This window comes from Nerophis ophidion, linkage group LG06 (assembly GCF_033978795.1).
Source record: "Nerophis ophidion isolate RoL-2023_Sa linkage group LG06, RoL_Noph_v1.0, whole genome shotgun sequence".
NCBI classification, from domain to species: Eukaryota; Metazoa; Chordata; class Actinopteri; order Syngnathiformes; family Syngnathidae; genus Nerophis; species Nerophis ophidion.
The window spans coordinates 4,953,253-4,968,252 of NC_084616.1; the positions used below are offsets into that span (position 1 = coordinate 4,953,253).

Here is a 15,000-nt window from a genome sequence, read left to right on the forward strand (position 1 = left end):
CTTGACTGCGCCTAGAAATTCTGTCCATAAAAGTTATGAACAGAATGGGTGACAAAGGACAGCCTTGGCGGAGTCCAACCCTCACTGGAAATGTGTTCGACTTACTGCCGGCGATGCGGACCAAGCTCTGGCACTGATCATACAGGGAGAGGACCGCCATACCCCATACCCTCTGAGCACTCCCCACAGGACTTCCCGAGGGACACGGTCCAATGCCTTCTCCAAGTCCACAAAGCACATGTAGACTAGTTGGGCAAACTCCCATGCACCCTCAAGAACCCTGCCCAGAGTATAGAGCTGGTCCACAGTTCCACGACCAGGTCAAAAACCACACTGTTCCTCCTGAATCCGAGGTTGGACTATCCTGCGTAGCCTCCTCTCCAGTACACCTGAATAAACCTTACCGGGAATCAATCAATCAATCAAAGTATATTTATATAGCCCTAACTCACGAGTATCTCAATATAAAATGTTGGTGTTGTTTACTTGAGTCATATTGCCGTCATAGTGCTGTCTACACATACTTCTTATGTTTGACTGCCATCTACTGGTCAGATTTATCATTACACCATGTACCAAATAAAATAGCTTTGAGGTGAGTGAGCTCAACCAAACTTATTCCCTACATTAGGTGCACCAGGTGATAAAAGGCGCATTGTCGAGTTTTGAGGGAAAAGTACGTATTTTAAAAGCGCCTTATGGTCCAGTAAATGTCAGGCTTGTTCTGTACATGTCTTAGTCATTCATCTGCATTTGTCTTTGTTTCCTGTCTTTATTTCCTGTCAGCGCTCTTATTTGGTCTGTTTCCTGTTTTTCTCCTCAGCTGCGGCTGATTGGCACCTGGCCACACCTGGTGTCAATCAGCCCGCTCCTATTTTTACCTGCTTTGTCCTCCAGTCAGTGCTGGATTATTGTTGTGCCGTGTTGATGTCACCACTACCTGTCTTGTCGCTTGTAGCTTTGTCTACTTCTGTTCACTCTGCTCATGCCATAGTTCCTTCCTTCTTTTCTTTTCTTCTTCTCCCCTGCCCCCCTCTCCCTTGTGGAGGGGTTGGGCGGGGGACACACAGGTCCGGTGGCCATGGATGAAGTACTGGCTGTCCAGTACTTCGGAACTCAGGATGGACTACTCGTCCACAGTGGGGACCCAAAATGGACCGCACGTCCAGAGTCGGGACCCAGGATGGACCGAGCGTCCAGAATCAGGACCCAGGATGGACCACTCGTTCACAGTCGGGACCCAGGATGGGTCGCACGTCCAGAGTCGGGACCCAGGATGGACCACTCGTTCACAGTCGGGACCCAGGATGGACCGCACGTCCAGAGTCAGGACCCAGGATGGACCGCTCATCTAGAGTCGGGACCCAGGATGGACCGCGCGTCCAGAGTCGAGACCCAGGATGGACCACGCGTCCAGAGTCGGGACCCAGGATGGACCGCTCATCCAGAGTCGGGACCCAGGATGGACCGCTCATCCAGAGTCGGGAACCAGGATGGACCGCGCATCCAGAGTAGGGACCCAGGATGGACCGCGCGTCCCGAGTCGGGACCCAGGATGGACCGCGCGTCCAGAGTCGGGACACAGAATGGACCGCGCGTCCAGAGTCAGGACCCAGGATGGACCGCACGTCCAGAGTCGAGACCAAGGATGGACCGCTCATCCAGAGTCGGGACCCAGGATGGACCGCATGTCCAGAGTCGGGACCCAGGATGGACCGCGCGTCCAGAGTCAGGACCCAGGATGGACCGCACGTCCAGAGTCGAGACCCAGGATGGACCGCTCATCCAGAGTCGGGACCCAGGATGGACCGCACGTCCAGAGTCGGGACCCAGGATGGACCGCATGTCCAGAGTCGGGACCCACGATGGACCGCGCGTCCAGAGTCAGGACCCAGGATGGACCGCACATCCAGAGTTGAGACCCAGGATGGACCGCTCATCCAGAGTCGGGACCCAGGATGGACCACTCGTCCACAGTCGGGACCAAGGATGGACCGCATGTCCAGAGTCGGGACCCAGGATGGACCGCGCGTCCAGAGTCAGGACCCAGGATGGACCGCACGTCCAGAGTCGAGACCCAGGATGGACCGCTCATCCAGAGTCGGGACCCAGGATGGACCGCACGTCCAGAGTCGGGACCCAGGATGGACCGCACGTCCAGAGTCGGGACCCAGGATGGACCGCATGTCCAGAGTCGGGACCCACGATGGACCGCGCGTCCAGAGTCAGGACCCAGGATGGACCGCACGTCCAGAGTCGGGACCCAGGATGGACCGCGCATCCAGAGTCGGGACCCAGGATGGACCGCTCATCCAGAGTCGGGACCCAGGATGGACCACTCGTCCAGAGTCGGGACCCAGGATGGACCACTCGTCCAGAGTCGGGACCCAGGATGGACCGCGCATCCAGAGTCGGGACCCAGGATGGACCGCTCATCCAGAGTCGGGACCCAGGATGGACCACTCGTCCACAGTCGGAACCCAGGATGGACCGCTCGCCTGTGTATCTGTTGTGGATATCTCTGCACTGCTTCTCTGCCTCCGCTTGGGATGGTCTCCTGCGGGCTCCACTATGGACGGGACTCTCGCTACTATATTAGATCCACTTTGGACTGGACTCTCACCGTTATGTTGGAGCCACTATGGATTGGACTTTCACAATATCATGTTAGACCCGCTAGACATTCAATGCTTTCGGTCCCCTAGGGGCGGGGGTCGCCCACATATGCGGTCCTCTCCAAGGTTTCACATAGTCATCATTTTCACTGTCACCGACGTCCCATTGGGTGTGAGTTTTTGTCGTTGTGGTTTGTGCAGCCCTTTGAGACACTTGTGATTTCGGGCTATATAAATAAACATTGATTGATTGATTGATTGATTGATTGATTAAAGGTCATTCCTGTTCCTGGTATCAATACAAAAATCCTGCATCTGCACGTCCGTATCAATCCATCCTCCGGTTAATATCTGCCGGAGCATTATCGCTATTTATGTCGGCTGGCGCCCGCCTCGTCCTCCTGCGGCTCACGCGGTTTAATCTCATGTCATTAGAAAGAAAAAAAAAGAAAAAAAGGCAGGAAAATATCGCTCGTTAAAGAGTGCGACTGCGCTGCCAAATTAGTGTGTTTAGGTCTGGGCTCCCGCTAATGGCGGCTGAACATTTGTCCTGACAGCTCACTTTACAGCCAGCGCCGCCACAATAAAACAAGCGTCTAATGCCGCCGACTATAAAGACGGATGCTGATACATCCCTAAAAGCCTCTCACGTAGGAAACTACAATAGCCACCCTGGGGAATTATTTCTTCTTTTTGTCATTGACTGCACAGATTTTCTTCATTCTGGGGATAATGCGGGTTTTCTTTTCTTGTTTTCCTTCTCGCGCTCATTTTCTTAAACTGCAAAATTGCTGTTCCGCGCTCGGCAGCCAACTTCAATTATCTGCGCCAAACTCCCTGATAAAGAAGTGTGGTTTTGGCCTATTCAAGCACTTAAAGACCCGCTAAATGGCTTTAGCTGCAGGGTCCCCGCTTGGGTGGGTGGGAGGGAGGGAGGGAGGACGGACGGACGGACGGACGGACGGACGGACGGACGGACGGACGGACGGACGGACGGACGGACGGACGGACGGACGGACGGACGGACGGACGGACGGACGGACGGACGGACGGACGCACGCACGGACGGACGGACGGACGGACGCACGCACGCACGCACGCACGCACGCACGCACGCACGCACGCACGCACGCACGCACGCACACACACACACACACATCTTAGTCAGACCTACATAGAAGTTTTTGTTTCATCACTCTACAACATTCCTAACAGAATTTACAAGCAGTATTGTCAGTTTTTTTTCTTAGGGGGCGCTAGAACCCAATTTTCATTGTTGGGGTTTGTTTTTTTATTGGATGGCAATTTTCACCAGTCCTGATGTGTGTGTAAAATTTGGTGAGTTTTGAAGCATGTTAAGGGGGTCAAATTACAGATTAGCGTTTCTGGATGTTGTTGATAAATGGCTTTCGCTTGGCATAGTATAGCTTTAACTTGCACTTTGAAGCATTTTAAGGGGGTCAAATATCAGTTCAAAGAGCCATTTTTTGCAAAAAATTTGTTTTGAAGGGGTTTTTGCCAACTTCCTGTTGATTTTAGGTATAGAAGTGTTTTATTGGTTATAATAAATGCCTTTTTTCCCCTCATGGAGTACAAACCACGCACGTTTCCATATGAGTTGGGGAATTGTGTTAGATGTAAATATAAACAGAATACAATGATTTGCAAATCCTTTTCAAGCCATATTCAGTTGAATATGCTACAAAGACAACATATTTAATGTTCAAACTCATAACCTTTTTTTTTTGTTGCAAATAATCATTAACTTTAGAATTTGATGCCGGCAACACGTAACAAAGAAGCTGGGAAAGGTGGCAATAAATACTGATAAAGTTGAGGAATGCTCATCAAGCCCTTATTTGGAACATCCCACAGGTGTGCAGGCTAATTGGGAACAGGTGGGTGCCATGATTGGCTATAAAAACAGCTTCCCAAAAAATGCTCAGTCTTTCACAAGAAAGGATGGGGCGAGGTACACCCCTTTGTCCACAACTGCGTGAGCAAATAGTCAAACAGTTTAAGAACAACCTTTCTCAAAGTGCAATTGCAAGAAATTTAGGGATTTCAACATCTACGCTCCATAATATCATCAAAAGGTTCAGAGAATCTGGAGAAATCACTCCACGTAAGCAGCATGGCCGGAAACCAACATTGAATAACCGTGACCTTCCATCCCTCAGACGGCACTGTATCAAAAACCGACATCAATCTCTAAAGGATATCACCACATGGGCTCAGGAACACTTCAGAAAACCACTGTCACTAAATACAGTTGGTCGCTACATCTGTAAGTGCAAGGTAAAGCTCTACTATGCAAAGCGAAAGCCATTTATCAACAACATCCAGAAACGGCACCGGCTTCTCTGGGCCCGAGATCATCTAAGATGGACTGATGCAAAGTGGAAAAGTGTTCTGTGGTCTGACGAGTCCACATTTCAAATTGTTTTTGGAAATATTCTGTTACGACTGGTTGGCATAGTGATGCCAAATTGGTCCCTTCGAGGATGCGTCGGCATGAACACAGCAACGGTAAGTTTAAATGATTTATTACATTTAACAAAAACAGACTATGAACAAAAACACTGGAGCTAACAGACAAAAATAAACCAAGGGCGCTAGCATGAAAGCTAGGAATAGAAAATACAAAAAACTATATTTGGCACGAAGCACACAAAAGAGTAAACAAAAAAACATTCAGCATGAAAGCTGGAATATCGAGTGGCTTAGCATAAGAGCTAGCGAGAAAATACATACGGGTAGTAGACAGTCGTGAATGTTGCTCGAAGGCAAATTAGAGTCCCGGAAAGAATGACGAAAAGGGACGGGCTTAAATAGGTGAGTAATCAAAAAGTGACAGGTGTGCAGAAACCGTGATTACCAGGTGGGATCAATGAGGAACCATGGTGACTGACTAAACAGGAAGTAAGAGTGTAGAACAGTTACACAACAACTGGAAGTATAAAACATGTGGTGATCCAAGTAGCGGATCGCAACATATTCGACATCGTATCATTCGGACCAAAGGGGAAGCGAACCATCCAGACTGTTATCGACGCAAAGTTGAAAAGCCAGCATGTGTGATGGTATGGGGGTGCATTAGTGCCCAAGACATGGGTAACTTACACATCTGTGAAGGCACCATTAATGCTGAAAGGTACATACCGGTTTTGGAACAACATATGCAGCCATCTAAACGCCGTCTTTTTCATGGACGCCCCTGCTTATTTCAGCAAGACAATGCCAAGCCACATTCAGCACGTGTTACAACAGCGTGGCTTGGTAAAAAAAAGAGTGCGGGTACTTTCCTGGCCCACCTGCAGTCCGGACCTGTCTCCCATGGAAAATTATGAAGCGTAAAATAGGACAGCGGAGACCCCGGACTGTTGAAGGACTGAAGCTCTACATAAAACAAGAAATGGGAAAGAATTCCACTTTCAAAGCTTCAACAATTAGTTTCCTCAGTTCCCAAACGTTTATTGAGTGTTGTTAAAAGAAAAGGTGATGTAACACAGTGGTGAACATGCCCTTTCCCAACTACTTTGGCAAGTGTTGCAGCCATGAAATTCTAAGTTAATTATTATTATTTGCAAAAAAAAATAAAGTTTATGAGTTTGAACATCAAATATGTTGTCTTTGTAGCATATTCAACTGAATATGGCTTGAAAAGGATTTGCAAATCATTGTATTCTGTTTATATTTACATCTAACACAATTCCCCAACTCATATGGAAACGTGCGTGGTTTGTACTCCATGAGGGAAAAAAAAAGGCATTTATTTTAACCAATAAAACACTTCTATACCTAAAATCAACAGGAAGTTGGCAAAAACCCCTTCAAAACAAAATTTTTGCAAAAAAGGCCTTTTTTGCCTCTTTGAACTGATATTTGACCCCCTTAAAATGCTTCAAAGTGCAAGTTAAAGCTATACTATGCCAAGCGAAAGCCATTTATCAACAACATCCAGAAACGCTAATCTGTAATTTGACCCCCTTAACATGCTTCAAAACTCACCAAATTTTACACACACATCAGGACTGGTGAAAATTGCCATCCAATCAAAAAAAACAAACCACAACAATGAAAATTGGGTTCTAGCGCCCCCTAAGAAAAAAAAAACTGACAATACTGCTTGTAAATTCTGTTAGGAATGTTGTAGAGTGATGAAACAAAAACTTCTATGTAGGTCTGACTAAGATCGGGACACGGCGGCAGCGGCCAAAGGCGGACCCGACCAACGCCGCTTGCAGTTTTAATTATAATTTGAAATTGCAATCCTCCTATTGATCTTGAAAACACTTGAAAGTAGGACAAGCACCCTCACCATCACTTGTTGGGAACCAAAAAGTGGATGGTGAGTATTGTCTCTCCAACATTGGAGTAGTAGTGACGCGTCAAATAAACAAAAGATGTTTGTTGGAAGAAAAAGGCCGTCCAGAACAGCAGAGACAAGGTTGCTATTGACATTTAGATAAAGGACGCATCAACCACTCTCAGCGTCCACTTTGACAAGTGCACTGGTGCTCTGCTAAAAGCCACAAAAACACGGTTTTCTCTCTGGGTCCGCTGGGATTGGATGAGGACACAAAGTTTAAAGAAAAAAAAATAATACAAAATACCTGGAATCGTTTGTTTATTGACAAATATTTATTTATTTTTAACTTTTTTTAAATGAAAACCTTTTTTTTTTAACTTGCGAATCCTATTTTCAATTGAAGTGAAGTGATTTATATTTATATAGCGCTTTTTCTCTAGTGACTCAAAGCGCTTTACATAGTGAAACCCAATATCGAAGTTACATTTAAAACCAGTGTGGGTGGCACTGGGAGCAGGTGGGTAAAGTGTCTTGCCCAAGGACACAACGGCAGTGACTAGGTTGGCAGAAGCGGGGATCGAACCTGCAACCCTCAAGTTGCTGGCACGGCCGCTCTACCAACCGAGCTATTTTTAACTCTGAATCTATTTATTTATTTATTTATTTTTATTAAAATATATATTATTTCAAGTTTTTCCTTGTCCTGATGTGGGCTTTGAACAGAGGATTTCGTTATGGCTTGTGAGACACTCATGATTTCGCGCTATATAAATAAACATTGATTGATTGATATTTGGCCAATTTAGTGTGTTGGCCCTCAGATAAGGTGGCGACTTGTCCAGGGTGTACCCCACCTTCCGCCCCAATGCAGCTGAGATAGGCTCCAGCGACACCACCCCATTTTCAAAGCAGTGTGGGTGGCACTGGGAGCAGGTGGGTGAAAGTGTCTTGCCCAAGGACATGACGGCAGGGACGAGGATGGCAGAAGCGGGGATCGAACCTGGAACCCCTCAAGTTGCTGGCACGGCCACTCTACCAACAGCTGCTTCTAAGGGGAGGGGTCTCGTTATGCAGCAGCTGCACTGGGTCATAAAGCATACTTGCCAACCTTGAGACCTCCGAATTCAGGAGATGGGGGGGGGGGTTGTATATTGTAGTGTCCTGGAAGAGTTAGTGCTGCAAGGGTTTATGGGTATTTGTTCTGTTGTGTTACAGTGCGGATGTTCTCCCGAAATGTGTTTGTCATTCTTGTTTGGTGTGGCTTCACAGTGTGGCGCATATTTGCAACATATCCGTCAGTCTACCCCAAGGCAGTCTACCAACGTCCCCAAACATTCTTGTTTGGTGTGGCTTCACAGTGTGGCGCATATTTGCAACATATCCGTCAGTCTACCCCCAAGGCAGTCTACCAACGTTCCCAAACATTCTTGTTTGGTGTGGCGCATATTTGTAACATATCCGTCAGTCTACCCCAAGGCAGTCTACAAACGTCCCCAAAAATTCTTGTTTGGTGTGGCTTCACAGTGTGGCGCATATTTGTAACATATCCGTCAGCCTACCCCAAGGCAGTCTACCAACGTCCCCAAACATTCTTGTTTGGTGTGGCTTCACAGTGTGGCGCATATTTGCAACATATCCGTCAGTCTACCCCAAGGCAGTCTACCAACGTCCCCAAAAATTCTTGTTTGGCGTGGCTTCGCAGTGTGGCGCATATTTGCAACATATCCGTCAGTCTACCCCAAGGCAGTCTACCAACGTCCCCAAACATTCTTGTTTGGTGTGGCTTCGCAGTGTGGTGCATATTTGTAACATATCCATCAGTCTACCCCCAAGGCAGTCTACCAACGTCCCCAAACATTCTTGTTTGGTGTGGCTTCGCAGTGTGGCGCATATTCGCAACATATCCGTCAGTCTACCCCAGGGCAGCTGTGGCTACTGATGTAGCTTACCACCACCAGGTGTGAATAAATGTTGAGTCCTACTTCTCTGTGAGCGCTTTGAGTGTTTAGAAAAGCGCGATATAAATCTAAGTTATAATAATAAAAACAGTGTTAAAGTTGTTAATACGGCCACCCTCCGTGTGACCTGTATGGCTGTTGACCAAGTATGCTATGCATTCACTTGTTTGTGTGTAAAAGTGAAGTGAACTTTTCTCTAGTGACTCAAAGCGCTTTACATAGTGAAACCCAATATCTAAGTTACATTTAAACCAGTGTGGGTGGCACTGGGGCGGCATAGCTCGATTGGTAGAGTGGCCGTGCCAGCAACTTGAGGGTTGCAGGTTCGATTCCCACTTCCGCCATCCTAGTCACTACCGCTGTGTCCTTGGGCAAGACACTTTACCCACCTGCTCCCAGTGCCACCCACACTGGTTTAAATGTAACTTGGATATTGGGTTTCACTATGTAAAAGCGCTTTGAGTCACCAGAGAAAAGCGCTATATAAATATAATTCACTTCACTTCACTGGGAGCAGGTGGGTGAAGTGTCTTGCCCAAGGACACAACGGCAGTGACTCGGACGGCAGAGGCGGGAATCGAACCTGCAACCCTCAAGTGGCTGACACAGCCACTCTACCAACCGAGCTATACCGCCCGCATGTATCATGTGACTCGGCCGGCACGCTGTTTGTACGGAGGAAAAGCGGACGTGATGACAGGTTGTACAGGACGCCAAAGGCACTGCCTTTAAGGAACGTCCCCGATATTGTTGGGGAGAAATTCGGGATAAAGGTTGCCCCCGGGACACTAAAATTCGAGAGTCTCCCGGGAAAAAACGGGAGAGTTGGCAAGTATGTCATAAACAGTTAAAACAAAAAGGTGCTTGGAGCGGTGTCAGGTTTGCCCCCTCTCCGCTCCTGATAAGGCCATTCCCTGTGGCTGTCCACAGTGGAGATTTACAAGCTGCCCGACCTTTCGCTTGATAAGGCACCGGTGGATCGTGACCACAGGACGCAGGGCAAGCTGAACTGCCAGCAAACAAGTCGAGTGATAACTTGCATCCAATTATTCTGACAGTGACAATTACACTTCATAACAACACGGCGCTCTCACAATGTTGCAAATAGGCCTTTAACTGTTGTGTATTTCATCTACAGTTGCTATTTATTCCCAATCTCTCTTTTAGGCAAGCTTTCTTTATCGTAGCCCGCATTCATTTGATGATGTGATCAAACGCTGCGCACACACACACACACACACACACACACTGGAGATAATGTCTCTTTCAGCTGCCTTCACGCAGATGCCAAGGCATATCACACTTGATTAAACAGTAGCGCTCCAATCGCACACCTACACATGCACACAAATACATATGCATACCCCAAGGCAACACACCAAATGTGTCGTCATGTGCATTACAGGGAGGAAGTGTGTGTGTGTATGTGTGTGTGTGTGTCCAATGTCTGCGGGTATGAACGCGTGTGTCATCCGTTGGTGTGTCATATCTACTCCGATGTGACCTTTAAACGCAGATATTTTCCTGCCGGCGCCTGCAAGCAACACTGCTAACACAATTACGCCGGGCTAATGAACAGAGGACGCCGATAAAGTCCTGCACACACACACACACACACACACACACACACACACACACACACGTTTTCCTCCATGCATATCAATCTCCCCGCAAAGGCTACATTTGCATCTTTAATATAAATGAAAGTGCTTCATAAAAGTTCACGGCGAAGAAAGAGGCGGACTAAATCCGGGGCGTTGGAGCTGTGGCCGCACGCCGCTCTTTAAAAAAAAAAAAAAAAAAAAATGCCAAAGACGCCGGGGGTCGAGTCCACTAAATTGGAACCGTTTTATGGTTTTGATGAAAATTGAAAACCTTTGCTCGGGTTTTTACTACTCAGGTGATTTTCAAGTCATTCTAATATACACAAACTCACATTGCGGAGAGCAGTTTTATGGTAGTTTGATATAAGGTTGTACGCTATACTAATAAAGTACCCTGATACTAATTGATTGAAATCGGTACTACCGTATTTCCTTGAATTGCCGCCGGGGCGCTAATTAATTTAAAACCTCTTCTCACTCCGGCGCTTACCATGCCGTAAATTTAGGCCTGCGCTTAAAAATTTGAGTGTGATGTAAGGATACCATCATGAAAAGCACATTTAATAAAAAAAACGTTATTATTGTTTTACCTTTACTTATAAATGAAGTCCATGCGCAGCTCCTTCTGATCAAAAGCATCGATAACTTGTTTAAAGAAGTCTTCCTTATCTTTCTTCAGTTTTAAAAGTCTCTCTGTCTCGATGGAGATCTTCCTTTATTACCTCCTGCTTCGATTGAAAGTCCAGTTTAGAAAACTGTTTTATTTTAGATATGTAATCCTCCATGTTAAAAGTGCAAGCGAGAGGAAAAAATAAACGGTCGCCGCTCACTCTTGCTGCTTGTTGTCACTTCTTCTGCAGCCGAGTAGTCGCAAGAAGGATCATTTAATGACTCATATTTGACACACGCAGCTACGGTATATTAATAAAACAAAGCTGCTTACTGTTCTTTTTAGCATATTCAATAGCTTGAACCTTAAATCCTACTGAATAGCTCTTAATCTTCTTCCCTTTATGCGATTTCAAATGATTGAGATCAGCCTCCTCCATTTTGAAAATGATGACAGGTGAAGTGTCACTCGTGACGTGACGAGTTTGACCCTGTGGAAATTCCAGGCATGTGCTAATTACTTGGCGAAACGAGTTTGACCCGGCAGAAATTCTAGGCATATGTTAATTATTTGGCGAAACGAGTTTGACCCGGCAGAAATTTGAGACAATTGCATTAATAAAAATAATATTTTGCGAAACGAGTTTGACCCGGCGGCAATTCAAGGAAATACGGTACACTGCCTTTGACAAGTACCGGTATCATTCTTTCATCTGCGGCGTGTGTCAAAAAGCACACACAAAGTGCACACAAGCAATAACATCTTGGAGAGGAAAAATGGCAAAAAAACGACAATTCTACTGGTTAATAAAGAGTGGGGGTGAAGTACAATATTTGGGCTTCAAAACTAACAGTAAAGGTGAAATAATGAACATTCAGATCTGCACAAGGAGTTATAAATAGTGAAAGGTAACAAGGTAGTTGTTTCACCCGTCCTGCTGTTTGGCTCCGGTGCAGACTGTCGTCAAGGAGCAAAGGGCAGACGTTACCTTCAGGGTTGATGTTTTCGTTACTTTACAATGGGTCTGTTAAGCCAGGGGTTTTTTTTGTAGCCCAACTGTCATTTTATTTTGACGCTTTTCGAAGTTATGCCGCTAAATGTTAGCATGCAAATAGTGACCCAAGTGGACTCACTCCGTAATTCCTAATCCAGCTGGTGCCAGCGCTATGCTGCGTGGCGCTGCATCTTGCCACACATATGTACTGCACGCTCGTATTTCTCCAAGGCGTGTGACACTTTTACGGCGCCGCGGCACACAAGTAATTGTCACTTGGCAGTAAACGGGAAAAAAAAGTCATCATCGTCATTTAGCAAAATCCAATTGAGTTTCTCACGCGGTCCTTCCCCCGCCATGCGTCATGCTCGCCGCTAAACCGGCACTCACTTACGCGGCCGACGTCGCGGGGCTAGTCCAAGGCCGCTCCACGCCTGTCTCCCGCGCCGTCCTCGCACCGCTAATCACACGGTCCACGCCCGCCGAGGACCTGGCGTTGGACTCAATCTGTTTGTGATTAACACGTGTTGGCGCTGACAGCACACTTTGAAGGGGGGATTCAGACCCTCCTCTGGTTTATGCGGGTGACCGGCGGTTCAACTTGACCTCCGACCTCCCCGCGGGCCGGTAAAAGAACAGAGATCATTTCCCTCCGAGAAGCGACGAGACGCCAAAACACAGATAGTTTATTATTGAGTCAGCACACGTGCTTTTTCACATCATTTTCAAATTATTTGGCTTAATTCACTTTATTTCAGCTTCTCCTACAACATTTAGGGCAGGGGGGTCCAAACTGAGGTCCGGGGGCCATTTGAGTTTCGTATAGTCGGAAAAATAATACATTAAAAATGTAGTAAAAAACAACAAAAGATGAAAAAAAGTTGAAATGTTGCCACTAATTACTGACAATAATACACTTTGAACTACCTGTACAATTAACACATAACACAATAGCCTGATATACATATATATATATATATGATTTTATTTGTAAAAGCACTTTATATTGAGCAAACAACCTTAAAGTGCTACAGTGTATAAAAACAATTGAAGAATCTAAACTAGAGCAACCTAATAGCTAGAACTAGCACGCATATATCGAAGCAAAAAAAAAAGCATCCACAGTCTGTGGTACACTCAGGAGGTCAGGGAGAGCGTTCCACAGAGCAGGTCTCCCATTGTTCGTCCTCATGGGATCTGCCCTAAGATGGGTTGGTTGTGAGTTCAAACTCCGGCCAAGTCATACCAAAGACTATAAAAATGGGAGCCAATACATCCCTGCTTAGCACTCAGCATCAAGGGTTATAATTGGGGTTTTGAATCACCAAAAATGATGCTATATGCAGTAATACTAATAATGGCTTGTATTTGTAAAATCACCTTACATTGAGCAAACAACCTCAAAGTGCTACAGTGTATAAAAAACAAAATACAAGATAATCAACATAAATAAATAAAAATAACTAGAACAGCCTAATAGCTAGAATATATCCATATATCTAAAGAAAAAAAGGCTTTTATAAAAAGTAGGGTTTTTAAGCCATTTTTAAAAGCATTCACAGTCTGTGGTGCCCTCAGGTCGTCAGGGAGAGTGTTCTACAGACAGCTTCGTTCGTTCTCATGCAATCTGCCCTAAGATGGGTAGGTTGTGAGTTCAAACCCCGGCCAAGTCATACCGAAGACTATAAAAATGGGAGCCAATACCTCCCTGCTTAGCACTCAGCATCAAGGGTTGGAATTGGGCGTTTGAATCACCAACAATTACGCTATATGCACTAGTCCTAATAATAACAGCTTTTATTTGTAAAAGCACTTTACATTGAGCAAACAACCTCAAAGTGCTACACTGTATTAAAAACAAAATACAAGATAATAAACATAAATAAATAAAAATAACTAGAACAGCCTAATAGCTAGAACTAGCATCCATATATCTAAAGAAAAAAAGGCTTTTATAAAAAGTAGGGTTTTTAGGCCATTTTTAAAAGCATTCACAGTCTGTGGTGCCCTCAGGTCGTCAGGGAGAGTGTTCCACAGACAGCTTTGTTCATCCTCATGCGATCCGCCCAGGGATGGGTAGGTTGTGAGTTCAAACCCCGGCCAAGTCATACCAAAGACATCAAGGGTTGGAATTGGGCGTTTAAATCACCAAACATTACGCTGTATGCACTAGTCCTAATAATAACAGCTTTTATTTGTAAAATCACCTTACATTGAGCAAACAACCTCAAAGTGCTACAGTGTATTAAAAAATATTAAAGAGGAAGTGAATTATATTTATATAGCGCTTTTCTCTAGTGACTCAAAGCGCTTTACATAGTGAAACCCAATATCTAAGTGACATTCAAACCGGTGTGGGTGGCACTGGGAGCAGGTGAGTAAAGTGTCTTGCCCAAGGACACAACGGCAGCGACTAGGATGGCGGGAGTGGGAATCGAACCTGCGACCCCCAAGTTGCTGGCACGGCCACTCTACCAACCGAGCTATACCGCCCCAAGATGAAAAACATAAATATATAAATTAAAACTAGAACAGTATAATAGCTAGAACTAGCACACATATATATATATATATATGTATATAAAAAGGCTTTTTTTTTCAAATAGGGTTTTTAAAGCTTTTTAAAAGCATTCACAGTCTGTGGTGCCCTCAGGTGGTCAGGGAGAGCATTCCTTATTTAATTTCAAGCAATTCACCTCAAAATAAATGATTGTGTTGTATTTGAAGTATACTGTAAGAGTTCCAATCTCCTGTCCAGAGTCCCAGCGCGTGCATCAGGCTGGGACTCGAGGACCGAAGCAATCATCCCGTGCTGCATTAAGTGTGACCGAGCAGCGTGGGAAGATGCACATTCCGAGGCTGCTCCAGTGCCAAGGTGAGGTTAGGAATGGCGGGAGATAACCGGGG

The 15,000-nt window shown here is 45.8% G+C and overlaps 1 protein-coding gene and 1 pseudogene across 1 annotated transcript in view; one reads left to right on the forward strand and one right to left on the reverse strand.

The window, feature by feature from the left end:
- Window positions 1-15,000, reverse strand: part of LOC133553996 (plexin-A1-like) — a 162,813-nt pseudogene that overhangs the window by 94,540 nt on the left and 53,273 nt on the right.
- LOC133553997 (plexin-A1-like) overlaps window positions 12,458-15,000 on the forward strand; it is a 648,088-nt gene continuing 645,545 nt past the window's right edge. Inside the window, exons 1-3 of the mRNA XM_061902321.1 lie at window positions 12,458-12,602; window positions 13,672-13,734; window positions 14,852-14,968. Of these exons, the coding sequence (XP_061758305.1) occupies window positions 12,458-12,602; window positions 13,672-13,734; window positions 14,852-14,968 (325 nt within the window). The remainder of the gene's footprint in view (window positions 12,603-13,671; window positions 13,735-14,851; window positions 14,969-15,000) is intronic.